At 32.1% G+C, this 18,341-nt stretch overlaps 1 protein-coding gene across 1 annotated transcript; it reads left to right on the forward strand.

Moving 5' to 3' along the window:
- Positions 1-65: 65 nt before the first annotated feature.
- Positions 66-9,454, forward strand: LOC132738814 (neurogenic locus notch homolog protein 1-like). Its single transcript, XM_060726417.1, has 8 exons — positions 66-321; positions 2,320-2,388; positions 2,716-2,794; positions 4,175-4,303; positions 4,863-4,973; positions 5,330-5,446; positions 8,108-8,332; positions 9,076-9,454. The coding sequence occupies exons 1-8, from the start codon at positions 295-297 to the stop codon at positions 9,264-9,266; spliced, it is 948 nt and encodes a 315-aa protein (XP_060582400.1). The 5' UTR covers positions 66-294; the 3' UTR covers positions 9,267-9,454.
- The last annotated feature ends 8,887 nt before the right edge of the window (positions 9,455-18,341 follow it).

Genomic DNA, 18,341 nt, shown 5'->3' on the forward strand with positions numbered 1-18,341 from the left:
TTGTTATTTGTATTTTATTTGTGCTTACCTAGTTACTTGACAACTATCTATATGCTACAAAATGTGAATGTATGCAAACATCTATTTAAATTAAGTCACATTTTATAAGGTAATTGGATGGGTTGATACTTCAAGTAACATGTGGATGGTTTTCAAAACAAGATGTTTTTAGATTTTATGAAACACGTGTTTGGTTATGAAAACGTATATAATTATAGGCTTCAGAAACGCAATCTCTATCAGTTTAGCTCTGCGTGAAGTTTGTGACAGTGGAGCCTGGATAATAAGTTCAGAATGTTGTTAATATATATCTCTTCCATGGTAAGTCAGTTTATTCAATTTATATTTTATCAAAGCTTTACTGTTTTACTATTAACTAATATGATATGTTATAAAATTGATATTCATTGTACAACATTGTATTATTTTAAGGTGATAGAGCATTTTCCTTTCTTTCATTTTTAAAACAAAATTGAAAACCTGTCAATTTAATTTATTGGAAAGGGGCTAGTTTTAAAGCGTTATAAAACGTTTGACTGTTGTCCCAATGTTTACATCATATATAGGGCAAACTTATTATAGAGGTGTACAAAAGTCATAAATAGTTTAGTTGAAAGAATATTTAATTTATAATGATAAAAAGACCATACAGCCAAATACGATGTGGTGTTGTTGAGTGTTAAGCATGAGCTTGTAACATTATTTTTTATATATTTATTTTATTTTCATTTTATTTAATATGTATTTAAAATATTTTCAAATCATTAATTATACCTTCTCAGATAAGTATTTAATTCATATTACACATATTGTTTAGTATAAAATTTACCAACATGAAAAATGGCCTTACAGGCACGTAATCATGTTCCAAGTTTCTATAGAGGCGATTTGCAAACATGTTTTACCAGTAATTTTCTTTCCCTGTTGATTAGAGAATATTGATAGGCGATGTCTTTTTAATCAGGCTATACGTTTCAGACCAAGGATATCGTTTCTGACCAATTTTGGCAGTTCAGAAATAATGCAAATAGTTCAGATGTAATTTTCAGGTCGATTCCAGATTAGGTATATGAAATAAAACTGCTTTTGATCCACTGGTTCGATGGTGATTACTTTAAAAGATTATCTTTGATAGAATTAATCTCAATTAGGGCCATTTTAAAATGTTCACAAACAGATTAAACACTCATGGAAAATTTTACGTGAATAACATATATTAAAAAACTCATAGAAATAAAAACCAAAAGCGCGCAAACATAAAAACGGACATAGTTAATCAGAAAAAATATTGACCAAACTACAAATTATCTGGGGGATAAAAAATTAAGTGGACTTTAATCATTAAACAAATTCCACTTAAACAGAAGTCTTAAACATTATATATGCGAAAGTGTAAAAGTCAATATATGTTACTTTTCTATACATTTTACTCCTTACTCAAAATGCATTGGATATGAAAAAAGAAATTTCTGTACGTTAACTTCAATATATTTGATTATAATATTGATATCATTTACAAGATATCTGCACATGTAAAAGCAAATGTCAAACAATCTGTTAAATAACAAATTATTGCAAAATTTTAATAATCAAATGAATTTTGTGCCTTCAGCGCTTTGATTATTGTAATTTATATCGACTTTACCGGAGATAATTTGAAGATTGTGCTTCACTGCCGAGATATGTATCATGTAAATTTAAGTCTGGAAATATCCTGTACGAGTGCTGCGGTGAGGGTTGTGGGGTGGGTGGGTATCACCGTGCAGAATGAACCACGATATATTTCTATCCACGCAATGTTGACATTATCATTTATCATATGCTATTTCTATCATCACAAAGAACCGCGATATTCTTTATATAATTCTAAAGATATATACCTATTTTTCATACGACAACATTTTTTTGTATCAAAGTTTGGAGACCTTTCTGTTGAAAATGTGTCGGTCTTAAATCGTATAAATACACATGCACAGTGCGTAAACTGGAGTGTGGGTATTAGTTACCCGCACTCCAGAGCATGCCCATTGATTGGCTCATTTTTGCTGGGGTTTACATATTGTGACGGCAGAGAAAGGGAAAGCGACAGAATGTCATATTCAGATGTTCGTTCATTGGTTCATTTTTGCCGGGGTTTCATATTGTGACAACAGGGAACGTGTTTTTATGTTTAACTATGATACAAAAGAGAAAGAACACCAAAACACTCGGCAATCTGATTGATACTCGGGGGCTACGCCCCCTCGTACAAATCAGATAGCCTCGTGTTTCGGTGCTCTTTCTATTACAAAACTTATCATTTCTTATTTTTGTGTTTAGATGGCCATTTTCCACTTAGGGATACATATGGTGGATTGTTCAAGGGTGTTGTGTAACGGCGATAATCATGTAATTAGTTTAGATATTTAACATTTTTGTTAATTATAACAGAATAACGTTCGTCTACAGTAAAATATATATAAAGTTTGTTTTCTGTCCCCTTATTCTCATGTTTAACTGTGACGAAAACCGTTACAATCTAAAATAATAACAATTTAAGTAAATCATCTTTTAAGTATAGTGTTAGGAATTTATTTATTTATTTTTTTTAAAGATTTTAACATGTTAGAATCCCTACTAGAAAGGAAAAGGGAAGTTACAAGTCACTGAATGTTCATTAAATATGTATGATGTTAATAATATTTACCTACCTTTAGATTATTTTCTCTACCACAGAATTGTCGCTATGGGGAAATATGTGCAACGTCAGTGAACTGTGTAAATGACGTAAATTGTGTTGACCACTGCTTGCCTTGTATGTCCATACCTTTCTTTCTGTTTTATATTTTTCATTTACTTTAAAAGACGATGTAACGCAATTTTTATGGCTTTTTATCATTAAACTGATGCTCAAATGAAGATATCAATATTGTAAGTTTCAAAATGCATTATTTGTAAAGACATTACCGAATTAACATTTCATGTAAATAAAGGGAGGTAATTAGAAAAGTCTAAGCAAATTGTTTTTTTCTTCCCAATAAATAACATGAATGCATTAATTTTACTATCATTAATTATATTGTATTTAAACATTAGCTGTACACTTAACTGTATGTTACTTGCTTAATTACAACATACAATTAATGTAATGGATTTGCTCCATTTGAATTTGAACAGAAGTCAAACTACCACTTTGTTTACATTCTTTTATCTTTATCAGAAAATATTTCATATTCAGCTCTACTTTCTTAAGATGATAAGCAACACAAAGGTTCTAGATCTTACAAAAGTCTTATATAAAATATTATAATACGTCAGAATATTTGTCTCTTAGGCATAATGTGCCTTTTTAAAGTGAGCACAAAATATGTTTATCTTAAACATCAATTTCGTTTGTGTTTCTACTCTAAAGGTTAAAGAAGTTATAAATAGAAGAAATTATTTAACTTTATATCAAACATTTGAAATCACACGTGTAAATGATACCAATCGGAACATCTTGTCTATTATCAATAATAACCTCGGATCTATAAATGTACTTTATTTATGTGGACTTTTACTCCATTTATTGATATAAATTTAGTCATCTAGTATTAAATTGCTATTTGGTTACATCAGGGTCTTTAAAATTGGAAAAACCATGTTTACATGTTTAGTTTCTTAGGGTAGGTTAGACCGAAATATCGTATCCGTTCTTGGTGTGTTCGAGGTCCTTATCCGAAGACTGGCGGAAAAGACCGAAATGTTCCGATTGTAAATTATACATCACAGCTGTTACAAATATTGAAGCTCTCGCTGAAAAATATCTTATCACTGATTATAATTTAAATGAAACACATTGACTTCGGCTTCGCTCTCAAAAAAAATTACACGACCAATGACCAATACTTACTGTCAAGGACCAAACACATAAAAATATGGTTTTATTTTTACTGCCGATGAGTATTTTTTCTTTTTCATTTTTGGAAACTGTAACAGGTTACAAGCAATGGAAACTAAATTGTTAAAGAAAAAGGAAAATTGATCACTTCGTTTTTTACTTTTCATACCATTATTATTGTGATTTATATGTCATATGAGTGATGATGAAAAATAAGTTATTCTATTCTATTTAATCCTATTTTTTGTTATCCAGTCTATTCTGTTTTTACACAAACTGATGATTTTTATCTAAGAAAGTTCATAATGATTTTAGGTACATGCGAAAATGGCGGCACATGCGTTTATAATATTACAAGTCCAAACAAAGCAGAAAATAGACTAGACCAAACTATACGATCTTGCGTATGTCCCAGTGGTTTTACTGGAAACAATTGCGAAACGGGTAAGTAATTTCTATGAACATACGATGTCGAATGTTAGTCTGGATTTCCTGTCCCTAAGTGCTAACACGGTTCCCGTTGGGAACCAGAATAGGTCGAAACTCTCCAAAACGGTTTCTTCCCCTGATCAGTACAGTATAGTGGTGTGTGACATAGCCGGATCGAATCGTGTAAGTCAAATAGCATGCCCATTTGCTGAAAGAGTTTTAAGTTCCTGGAATGTGAGCGGTGCATGTTATATCAGTCCAGGCAGTTTTACTGGATGATATGTGATTTGCAGACAAACGACGATTTGATGATTTAAATAAAAAATCAAACAGTCTTGTTATTACAAATGGTATAGACATTGAGATAGCAAAATCATATTTGCATAAAGCATGCACAGTCCGCATATTTGACGATGAATACAACTATGTTCAGGTAGAACTGACTTTGGTTACCCATCCAGTTGGTGACAGCATTTTAGTAATTAAAGGATTTCAACGCTAAGTATCTTTAAAAATGTACCACCAAATAAACAAGAAGTATTTCTGTTATATATTTCTAGAATTTAAATTTCAGCAATAGACGAGTGCGCCTCCAGTCCATGCCTGCACGGGACATGTGTAGATTTACATGACGCGTTCTTGTGTATCTGCAACCCTGGATGGGAGGGGACCCAGTGTGACCAGGGTAAAACGACACTAATTTAGTAAACGAAACACATGTCGCTGTTTTATAAATAATGTTTTAAGAAATATTCTAAATATTGATACAGTATCACTGAAATAAGTCAAATTTAATTGAAAAAGAACAACAACAAAACTGTGTTGTTTTATAAATAAGTTGTGTATAAATGGCAATATTCTTACTTCATTTACGGGTATATAACTGTATATGCGTTTTCACAGCCTGTGGATCAGATAATGTAAGTTTTTCGATTACGTTATGAACAAATTAGTACTCGCCTATCTCTTACTTATTTTTCTGTCGCCAATTATATTGTTACATGTTTACCTCAAACATTGTTTTTTGTTGATGTTCACCAGACATTGATGACTGTTTATCTAACCCATGCGGAGAAAATGGAAACTGCACTGACCTGGAAAATGGGTATGAGTGTGAATGCCCCTTTGCATATACCGGCAACTGCGACTGTATTGACCGTGAGTTGCTTCCCTTTTATAATATCACTTGTTATTGAATATTTGGTATTAAAGAACATTAAAACAAAGGTAATAAGTCAAAAAGATGACATGCTATTTTTTTCCTTAAATTGTATCAAAGTTGCTTTCTGTAAGTTTTCTGCACCGTTCATATTATATTTAGTAGGCGATTATTAGATTTTGTTATTAAGAAGTTAAATGGTATTTTATTTCAATGCACTTCGTCGCCCTATTCTAAAAATGGTGTATCTACAATTTCCTCTTTTTTGGGAAAAAGGGGTTAAAGGTTCAAGACTTTGTAACTTTTATTTAATAACTCCTAACAGTGTGGACTTCTGGATTGGTATTATTTATGTCAACATGTGATGAAAGCACTTTGTTATATACCTTTATAATTTGCAGTAATTGAAAAAATTAAAAAAAATATTTGGAGATAGACCAAAAATGTTTATTTTTAGATAAAAAAATTACTCTAAAAATGAGTTTGCGGAGATATGACAAAGTAAGGCTAAAATTGTAAATACTTTTTGAGTTAGAATTTTTTAAGAGTAATAATTTTACTATAGAATATTAGTAGATTTTTATATTCTAAAGAACATTTTCAGCCAGAGTGGTTGAACCGCTGACACTGAATCACTTTATCTTTGTAAATTACTATGTCAAAGTGTAAATTCATTCACGTGATCTCCAACTTGGGCCTTTCTCGACAATGACAATATAAAAGTGTGCCATAAAAAAAGAAAAACATACATTTCACAAAATGTTTAATCAATGAACTTGCTAAAAAAAAACTGACATATTTTGTACCATTATGAAAAATGAAATCATTGAAACCATCTCTAATATTGTGATTAAATGAATACATATCAAAATTATATTAACAAGAACACTTTTTTTTTAATTCACACAATTAAAGTCAATACCACATGCATTTCTACCGCCTCTCAAAGTCTCAAGTATTGTTTGTGGTTTAATATCAGCGTATGAAAAAATATCTGCTCAAGTTCTTAACAATCTTTCAAGATTGCAAAATGGTCGTTTTCAAGATTTTACATCCCGTGAATTCTGCGATCTCCCATTTTGGTGTTTGTCGCACAACGTAGATACCAGACATTCTAATAATATCGTCCATGAACAGGCTAAATCAAACCGAGCCGGCAACATTTTAGATCATGCCGTATTGTGCTTTAAGAATTCTGCTATTATCTAATAAATATAATCATTGATGACCCGAAGAACACTGAAACTCGCATGCAAACTTAAAATCTATGTTTGGACAAGACAGTGGTATTCCGATCCTATTGGAATGTTAAATATCTAAATCTTTTGTGAATATTTTAAGACTTGAAACAATGATTTATCTGAAACTGATGGCAAGTCAAAATTTCCCCACAGACTTGATGTTGTTGATATAAAATTCCACAGTTTTGTGGACGTTCTGCTAACTGCAGTCACAAGTTCTAAGAGACAAAATTTCTGTAAGGACAACGTCTGATAATATAAGTAAGTCTGACCTGAAATGGACAAAATAATAGCATTAACAATTAAACAACAACAATGTTCAATACTCAAATACTCCAAATAGTTCATACGAATATCCGAATATGGTTATCCGAAATTATGTGATTGTCAAACTTTGAGAAATATATATAAAAGAATCATAATACGATGAAACAAATACTAATGCAAAATATAAATTCACTTATAAAACGTATAAAAGCTAAAATATATTACTTACATTCTTCAGAAATCATTTTTTAACTGTTACTTTCCTAGTTAGCTGGCTGATTTAGATACGATTGTTGTTGTTATCACTGGAGTTAGAACAATTATATTGTCAGGCCCCTTCAGGTCACATGACATATATTTTTCAACTTGATTGGCTGGCACGAAAGATTAGCCTAAAAGTGTTACATGTGTTGGAGATACGACGAAAAAAGGCTAACAGCAAAGCTTTCCATTGGACATAGAACAAAATACAGACGCTATATCTACAAAAGTATGACGTAAATCTTTACATGTTTTGTTTTGGAGATAGAACAAACTAATACTAAAATAACTATGCAGTTATCTCATTTTTGGTAAAAATGGAGTTAGGACATTTTTAGAATAAGGCGACGACTTAGTATTTGGACAATACAACAATAAGGTAATAAAACTATGGTGAGTTTCTCCTTGCACTAACTGAGAAATACCCTAACTGAGTAAAATGATCGACCTTTCGTACAAAAGTTGAGTAAAATAACGCAAACCTTTTGTACCCTAGCTGAGTAAAATGGTCCGACCTTTCGTAAGCTAGCTGAGTTTACTGACCCGACCTTTTGAACAAACGCGGAGTAAAATGGCCCAACATTTTGTACATTAACTGAGAAAAATGACCCGACCTTTCGTACCCGAGCTGAGTAAAATGACCAGACCTTTCGTAAGCTGGCTGAGTTAAATGACCGACCTTTGGTCCGCCAGCTGAGTAAAATGACCCGACCTTTCGAATGCAAGTTGAGTAAAATGATCCGACCTTTCTTACGTTAGCTGAGTAAAATGTCAGTAGCGGGAATCGAACAAGCAGTAGTGTTGATCTTGAAAATGGAAATTAATAGTTGGCGTCGTAAGTGATTCAATTCTTTGTTATGTTACTGCAATAAAGTTTAATCTGATTTATAGCCCTGATGGCGAACCTGGTTTACGGTTACAAGGACGTATACGACTCGAGTGCAGCTTGGGGCGGACAAGCAGAGTTTGCTGTCAACCAGGATTTTAGACCAATTCACGCCGATCTATACTGTCAGTGCAGTGCCGACTGGGACTTGACCCCATCCTGGACCATTAAGTTGATCCAGCCATTCCCAATAAGGAGAATTGTTATAACAAACAGAGCGAATGGTTATGGTAAAGTCATTACTTTTCCTTTATGTTTTTATACTGTTATACCATATACGCCAAACAGATTTTTGAATTATCGATTTACCTTTCAGCAATATATTTCGGATTTGGTCAGTGTATCAACTGGTGTTTGAGTTTGTGAGCTTGTCAACGAAAGCCATGAATAGTGTTCCTTTCTATGGTCTGTAAAGAACTATAAAATTAGAAAATTACCTGTTTCATTTCCATAAGTCTGCGTGTTATCAGTGTTGGAATGTACAGTGAAATAGAAATTCGTCAAAAGAAATACCTCAAATAAACAGTATTAATAGTAATATGTATGAACTAAGTCAAATAAAAAGCATAAAATTCATCAGGCGACATTTACTTGAACCCTTTTCTAACAGAATAATGTCGCTTTATACGAAGAGAAGATAATTACAACATGATTTATCAATCGGACCATCTCGGCTATTATCAATAATAACCTATCCGAAGACTGCCGGAAAGTGCCGAAAAGTTGCGATTGCATGTTGTATGTTTAAACATACGACTACAAAGGAGTGGTGGCCCTTTATGTCTGATAAACACTTATGCACATTACAAAATGTCTTTAATTACTGAAATAAATGCATGTACATTGAAATATTCATAAACAATAACCTTAAAATGTGTAAGATTTTAAATGTCGCATGTACATTGAAATATTCATAAACAATTCGCTTTTAATTGTATTAGATTTTAAATGTCGCATGTACTTTATTTTTCAGAGGGGAGACTACGAGACCTGACGATTACGGTAGGAACTGATATCTGCGCTACATATGTTGGTCCCGCTACAGGAATAACGACTCTCACAATCGACTGTGACACAGATGATTTGGTTGGAGATGAAGTCACCATTACAAAGAATGGACAAACCCTCACTTTGTGCGAAGTCGAAATTTATTCATTTAGATAAACTGGCAGATGGCTTCAAAGATGTTTCTAACAATTCTTAAGCAACAAGACTTTTACAACAACCAGCAAAACAACCTTTGAATGTTTCATGATATTTATTTCTAATCCATTCTGAACGTCAGTTCTGATTTGTTTAACACTTAAGGTGTTTTCAAAATAGATGAGATACAAATAAAGAATTTAAGTAAATGAAGACTTAACTTGTTTTTGACATATATGAATCTGACGTGTTATTTAAAACATGTTTGTGAGGTCATCTTTTTTGTTGTATCTGTACAATAACGTGTTAAATGTACTGACAGACGAAGTAAAATATCGAATATTTCTAAAAAGGTATCTAATATTTAAATATTGGACAATTTTCAATCCGAAATTCATCAATATGATGGACAGTAATTTTTTCGTACTTGCAGATTGTGAATATTATGCCTCAGAACCCGGACATAATGAAAAAATTTCTACCCACACATCTGCTAAAAAAGTGTTGACTTCTAATACTTAAAATATAGATACTAAGCTGAAACCGTAAATTTGAAGATTTAAAAGAAAATATGTTTGGTGGTGTTTTATATCCTAGACATGTTCCCATAATTTATTTAATATTAGGGCTTTAGTTTCTTAAATTCCGTATCATTCATTCTTTATCTGAACAACATAAGTTTGTGTGTGATTTTACCTGGAGACATACTAGCTAAACAATCATGTTATTAACCTATAAATGCCAAATTTACACAAAAACAGTGTAATTCTCTATAATGTCAAATACCTAGAATGCAGGCATGTATTATTACGAACATTGTAAGACAGCAATATCACACATATCTTCCTTTTTAATTTTCCGATAGAAGTAGTTATATATGTTGAATTAGTATATGTTTTACTGAATTTAATACTTAGTTATTTGCACAATGTTATTAACAAAGATAAAAGGCACACAATAAAACAATGAAAAAGACCATGGGCAGCAATCGTAAATATATGTGTCGAATTGCTGTTTTTTCATTAGGATTATTCCCCTTGATTAACTGGAGCCCGTGAAACTTCTTTGATTTCATTGGTGATTTAAAAAAAACGCAAAGCAAAATAGCAATTTTGTATTAGTTAAATAGTAATAAACTGTAAATATTTAATCATAATTATTATAAAATAAAAACACAATAATCACTGATAATAAACATTAAAAATACTTTTACTTTATTATTACAGTATGTATTATAGTCCCAAACGCATAACAGATATTGAAATTTTAACATTCATTGCCATAATCACACAATATAAGACAATAAAAGCTTGGTAACATCAGGCACCCAATAAGTGTTCTTTAAGATAACAATAGTGACAAGTAATTTTCATTTTTTTTCCATGAAATTCATGAATTTATACAACTGTCCATTATTAAGACAATAGAGAACAAGTAAGAGAACTCCTCAAACTGTCCATTATGTGAGAGAATAAACAAATGTCGGCGCCTCAATCTGTCCATTCTCTCATCTTAACAGAAATGACAGCACCCTTATTCGGAATTCAATCATATATTGTGACGACGAAAATAAAAACCTATCAATTAAATAATGCAATCTGAAAATACATAGAAATTGAAATAACATATCATTCCCACAATTCATGTTTCAAAATTTTCAAAGTCAATAAATTCAAGGTATTTTTCTTCAAAAAAAAAAACGTACCAGGTGCATCTGGATGATCTTCTATTAAAGGCCCATTATGCCTCAGAAAAGCCTTTAATTTTATATCTCAAAAGCTTTTCATATCTCAAAAAGTTACTGATCGGCCAGTTACCTGAATTATTTCATCTGTTGCATTTTTGGCATAAAGCAAAGCTATAGAGAATTAGTATTTTGTATGGTAGTCAAAATACTACTTATATTTACATTTAGCTACTTTAATGACAAATAAGGTTACATATATTCTTACTTTCTTCAGGTAGCAGGCATCAAACATTCTCCAAAACCATTATTTAACTGATCATTTGACTGATCGTGTGCTACAGATAGTTTGTTTTGTTCTACTTAAAGGATGGGTCATTTGACTGATCGTGTGCTACTGATAGTTTGTTTTGTTCTACTTAAAGGATGGGTCATTTGACTGATCGTGTGCTACTGATAGTTTGTTTTGTTCTACTTAAAGGATGGGTCATTTGACTGATCGTGTGCTACTGATAGTTTGTTTTGTTCTACTTAAAGGATGGGTCATTTGACTGATCATGTGCTACCTGATGTACAACGTACCATTGTGTTGTATATTAAGAAAGACCGAGTCAGCGGCGAAGATTTTTCGTCCTTTTATTTTCTGGATTATTTACTTATTTTGATTTTATTTTCATTAAATTATTGTTTTATCATCAAATCAAACTTTTGGATATTTGTTTTGTATATTTTTTACATAACATGCAGGATTTAAAAAAAATGATTTTCGCCGTCCTAAAATTAAGACATTACTGTATTCCTGTTGAAAAAATAATTTTTAAATTATCTCGAATTATGTTATATTTTTTGATGTCTTCAAATATTTATATGCCGTAATTTTTCTCATTTACTTACGAAGGAGAATATTTCTATTGAAATTTCCATCTATTGATGAATGATATTTATTTTACATCGCTTTCAAATACAGTTCGGCAACATTGTCAGAATCATCGGCTACAATAAAGTTATATTTTTTATGTTATAAATGTCAATTATTGTAAAATGTGAATAAAATATAAAAATCATATCAGACCTTTGTCTCGAATTTCCAGATATTCATTCAGCAAACAATTCTCCAAGAAATATGTGTTTGGCACAGTAGTGTCAGAATACTAAATGATTGAATTTTGCATTCATGATAAGCAATATTAATTGTCAACAGAATCCCTTTCAAAGTAATTATCTTAAACAAAAACAATGTTTATGCAAACATTTATTGTTTGTAATCAAATTTCTAAACAATTAACGCTTTGATATTCAGAAATATATCTAATGCATAGATAAAAGGACAGAAATTCTATCGACTTCAAAGCTTTTTGTTCGGTAAAGTGACATAAATTTAATATCCAAAACTTTTTAAAAGTTATGAACTTTATATTTTCACGTAGAAAAATTTTAAAAGACAATATGAAACGTTGCACTTATAATGAAGATGCCAAATTAATAAATCAAAAGAGCTTATGTTCCAATTGTTTCATTTGAAAAGACTCAAACAAGTTAACCAAATCTAGAAGCACAATTTAATATTGTTCTGATTGATTAAATTGGTACAGCATAGCAAATTGAACTTTTACAGCTTATGTATCGTGTGTCCATTGAAAAACACGATTCTTCCCGGATGATTATTTTTTCTATAGAATATTTTCTGAATACATAAGCGCTTATCGTTATATGTATTCGGGACATCAGATTAAATTTACACCATATTGATTGGCGTCCGCGCCGAAGCGCGGCGCCTATTGGAATGAAATGAGATTTTGTGAAAGGGCGACAGCAACTTCTCGAGCCTTTTATAGTTGCCAATAATAAAAGCCGATCATTCCGATCGGTATGAGGGTGCTTGATTATTAATTAGTCACGATATGTACAATGAATGGCGAACTGGAGAATTTCGCAATGCAAACATTTTCAAATGATATAACCTTTTCCGTCAATAAATCGCGCTCTTCGGGTATTTTTGCTTATCATTTTGTAGTACACAGTGGGTTATTATGGTATGTTATTCCGAAAGCTGTTAATAGAATGATGAGTTGATGACCTAAATATTCCGAAAATCTATTTATAGAGGGATGTACTCATATCGGTAATTCCCGGTCTCTCCCGGGATTTACTAATGACCGGCGAATAGTACCACACGTTTATTGTCCGGTCTCTCCCGGTTTTGGAGTAGATGTTTGATATCGTTACAGAAAAGAACAAATATTTTACAGATAAATAAGCTTTTTTCAAAATGAATGTTTGTCACTTAGTTTGGTTACAATAATTAATAAACACAGATCAACTCTCGAATTGATTGATTATTATTATACATAAACATACAATTCGAAAAAAAAAAAAAACACAAATCGCATGTTATATTTTATCTATATATGAGATAAAAACAATAAATATGTACAATAATTGAGAAAAAATGTACATTTTTATGGCATTAATATGACACTATCAACTTTAAAACATTTTATTTAATTTGTTATTCGTGATTAGTAAAGATTCCGAGGAATTATTCAAAGTTACAAATCAGATTTTATGAATTATTCAATTGATTGATAATTTAAAAAATGATAAAGAAAAATACAAATGTACATGTATATGGTTTAAGAATAAACAATATTATATATTGAAAGATTAACCATGATTTACTGACTTTTTCCAGTTAAGTTTTGACTTATAATCGTCGATCATTATGACAATTGAATTTTTAAAATAGTAGTAAACGTAAAAACTCAGTATTAAAATAGCGCATAAAACACACACAAAAAAAGAAAAGAAAACAATATTCATAAAATCTGTATTTTTTTTTATTAAAATAGAAATTACATTTATTGTATAATAAACAATTATGCTCAACATGATCAACATGGTAATATAACAAGTGTCATATTGTTACTTAGTGTGAACAGATACCTTAAGAGGGGGTCCTCGCTAATAGCGATAACATAATAAGGGACAATTACACAAGTATGGTGTTGATCATGCGTTACACATATAAATTATAAATGATTGTATACATGTATATCCGTTGCTATTAATAACCACGATCATAAAGAAATAACAAGTAATATTCTAATTTCTAGCATGCCGATCAAAGTTATAAATAATGAACAATGTCTTTCGTCCGTTCATTCAAAAGTGATATACAATTCTGGTAAAACCCAATGAACCATTGAAAAGTTTATAAGAATATCTTGTCATCATATATCTACTCGTTCATCTGCACCTGCTGTTTGGACGCCCTTTGATGCTTTGCATCAATGCTTTTCTTGTACATTATTATCGTTCTTCATGACTTTCTCCTGCCTACCGGGTCAACAAACGACTTTCTGATTAATCCTATATTGTATAATAAACATGAAATAGGCTGAAATTGTTTCCGCAACGATCTGTTGAAAACAAGCTTTTACAAGAAAACACTCAAATGTTTTTTTAACGATTCAAAGTCAAACACCAAGGAGCATAATTATAATTATGCTAACAGCGAAAATACAATTACTATAATATCGAAAGAAAAAAAGAAAAAAGAAAGAAAGAAAGAATCAAATGTTGATTTGTGGAACAAAAGATGGCAAACAGATAGAAATATTTTGATTTTACGTATTTATGATAGTGGATGCTCTACAATGGGCACATATTCCATGTTTATTTTAAAAATTGATGAAATTGCTTAGGAATTTATATGTATATATATATATATATATATATATATATATATAGAAATGAGAGAATATATACACACATACCACCACATCGATATGCCAGTCCAATTACGGCACAGCGCCTAGCAGAACAGTCATGAAAGCATAGCCACTGCTCATCCACCATCACAAAATGATGGTTTCAGAACAGCTTTATATACAGTCACAAACTGCACTACACATTGAAACAAGCTCAACATTCACATATATAGAGTTTGTTCTCTGTTATCATATCTCACAAATCAACGATGACATTTTATTGTCTTCTTCACTGATTGGGACCAGAGAACTATATATCTATTTCCGAAAGTCAACTGGATCACGTAAGATCAAGTAGATCCGTAGGATACAATGAATTTAGACAGATAAAGTATATATAAAGGGAGATAATTAGTTCAATACAGTTATACTTTCCCCTGCGTGGGATCACTTAATTACAAGTGTGCAGATAAATTGATAGAAATGAGAGAATATATACACACATACCACCACATCGATATGCCAGTCCAATTACGGCTGTTCTGCTAGGCGCTGTGCCGTAATTGGACTGGCATATCGATGTGGTGGTATGTGTGTATATATTCTCTCATTTCTATCAATTTATCTGCACACTTGTATCTTAAGTGATCCCACGCAGGGGAAAGTATAACTGTATTGAATTTAATTATCTCCCTTTATATATACTTTATCTGTCTAAATTCATTGTATCCTACGGATCTACTTGATCTTACGTGATCCAGTTGACTTTCGGAAATAGATATATAGTTCTCTGGTCCCAATCAGTGAAGAAGACAATAAAATGTCATCGTTGATTTGTGAGATATGATAACAGAGAACAAACTCTATATATGTGAATGTTGAGCTTGTTTCAATGTGTAGTGCAGTTTGTGACTGTATATAAAGCTGTTCTGAAACCATCATTTTGTCATTTTCAAAATTCCAAATTGACCGTGGCAAACAATGTCTGTGGCACCATTAAACTGCTAGTGCTTTGGGACGGCCTTGGCAACAACACTTCACTGACTGAAAATATATTTATTAATAAATTTAATTAAAACAATAAAATGCGTCTGTGGCTTTCCATACTTCAATAAACAAAATTCAAAATTGGACCGATATAGGCAATATTTCGAAAATCATTTTATATTTTATAAATTACTAAATTGTCTGTGGCTATATATTTTATAAATTACTAAATTGTCTGTGGCTAACCGGCAGTCGGATCGATATGCATGTGATGGTAACATATGGGGCGCTTATCTCGATATATCTGAGACATCTAGAAGAACTACATGACGGGATGAAGAAGACCACTCTGAGGGGATGAGAAGTCCATGACCAAGCTCCGAAAATGTCGCACTCTCAAAGTAGGCATTAAGGGGGGAGGTCAAAGAAGACATCTTCGAAGACCGATGACGTGGAAGAGTTCTTCTAGACCCACCAGATGAGGGAAGCTGTCCATGGTCCATGGCCGAGCTGGAAAACTGGAAGGAGTGAACTTGTCTGTCCGTTTTGCATGTCTGTGGCACCGAACCAAAAACACCAGTCCGAAGCACCATTGCTTGTCCGTGCGTCTATATGTCAGGAAAACCTTACCCGTCCGCTTCTTGATCCTTTATTTTAGGCAGCAACACATTCTTTTACTTACCAACATAATGCACACAATGGTCTCATTGGCCTCCCGTGTATTAATTCATTAATAAATCTAAAAACAATAGCATTTTCTTTGGGCTCATTCAGTGAATTACTGAATTCCAATCAAATAGGTCACCATTTTAGAACTATAACATACTTTAAGGGCATGACTGGTGACATGTCCGGGGTCCGTACTCGACAGCGAAAGCTGCTTTTTGTGCCCGGAAGGGCGGATGGACCCTCATTAAGCATTAACATACATACATACACATACATCATTTTGTGATGGTGGATGAGCAGTGGCTATGCTTTCATGACTGTTCTGCTAGGCGCTGTGCCGTAATTGGACTGGCATATCGATGTGGTGGTATGTGTGTATATATTCTCTCATTTCTATCAATTTATCTGCACACTTGTATCTTAAGTGATCCCACGCAGGGGAAAGTATAACTGTATTGAATTTAATTATCTCCCTTTATATATATATATATATATATATATATATATATATATATATATATATATATATATATATATATATATATATATATATATATATATATATATATATATATATATATATATATAGCTTTAAATGCATATATGTTCATGTTTGGAGATATCCATACTTAAATATTTTTTATAATGTTATTATTCTCATAAGAAGTATGGATTTCAAATTGAAGTGTAAGGCAGATTATCACCAGGGTGCTGCATGCCTGCCGGAACAGGCATGTGGAAAGCACTGTGTGCCTTGTTGTTTAGTTTTTCTTCTGGTAATGAGTTGTTCGTCTGTTGAAACACTATCAACACCAGACTTAAACAATATTCTCAGTACCGGCAGTTTGCTGTATTGTGAATTGCTAACTTCTCATCTGATGAAAGACCACGTGTTCTTTGAACCCCAAGAAATGCCTCAATTTATAATATACAATAAAAGAAAGTTTTGTGTAAAACACAAACAGGTACAATCTGGTCCCAAAATAGAAATGTTAAGAAAGGAACTGTTAAGGGGGATAATAGTCTGACTACCTATGCTTTACAATTCTCGGGCTTACCGCATACAGCACTTTCAGTGCTTTGATTATGTTAAGATTTAAGATTGATTTTAGCTTGACTTTTTGAAGTATACAGAGAGCTACTGTACCCACCAAGGTATCGGCGTTGGCGTCACATTCTGGTTACGTATTTGTGTGCAAGTTGGTAACTCCAAAACTAATGAAGGGAATGGGATGAAACTTAACACATTCATTTGCAAGCATAATTGGGGGGTCACTTTCCAGTGTTCCTTACTTTAATTGGGATTTTAACATAACTATGGTCCTTTTTGAACTAAAAAATGCTACATTATCCAGGCACTTGTTTTACTATTGAGCACTGATAATAGTCTAGCACACTGCATGTACTTGTTAATAAATAAGTAGGGAGATATATAATATTCTCTACCATAGTCACTTGTATTGTAAATTACGTACAGTCTCGTGAGAAACATGCGAAAGTTAAGATAAATCGTTGCAAATATTTTTACATTTGAATCTCACGAGGATTAAGTTAAGCTTGCGGCAATTTCAACGTTGAATATTCGAGAATGTAAAATCTTGCTATACGAAACGGCGACGGAAAATACTTGCATGTCAACTGCTGTCTTTTAACTGGCCCAGACAGGACACCGTATTTTCAACTGCACTTAATCAAACATAAACGTAGCTCTGCTGGGGGTATGGTCGTATTTATATAAATACACATCAAGCTTATCTTAAAACGGCCGGTTTATTAGGTATCAGTCGTTTTAAACGAACAGGTGATAATCATGCGTAATATCTATAAATAGACAATTGTATGTTGTTGAATTTTCATTGGCTGCGAATATCGTATGATTAATACTATTTGAAGGCAAGTTTCTCAAACTCCCCTTTTATTTCCCTGATCAGTACAGAAACCACTGCCACCGCTCAGAGAGCCGAATATTTTTTTTTTCACTTATAATTTTTAAATAGAATACTTTATGTCATTTTAGTTTTCTTTCATTAAATTGTTATGCTTAAT

This window comes from Ruditapes philippinarum, unplaced genomic scaffold (genome assembly GCF_026571515.1).
Source record: "Ruditapes philippinarum isolate M1 unplaced genomic scaffold, ASM2657151v2 ctg2412_1_1_1_1, whole genome shotgun sequence".
Taxonomy (NCBI): domain Eukaryota; kingdom Metazoa; phylum Mollusca; class Bivalvia; order Venerida; family Veneridae; genus Ruditapes; species Ruditapes philippinarum.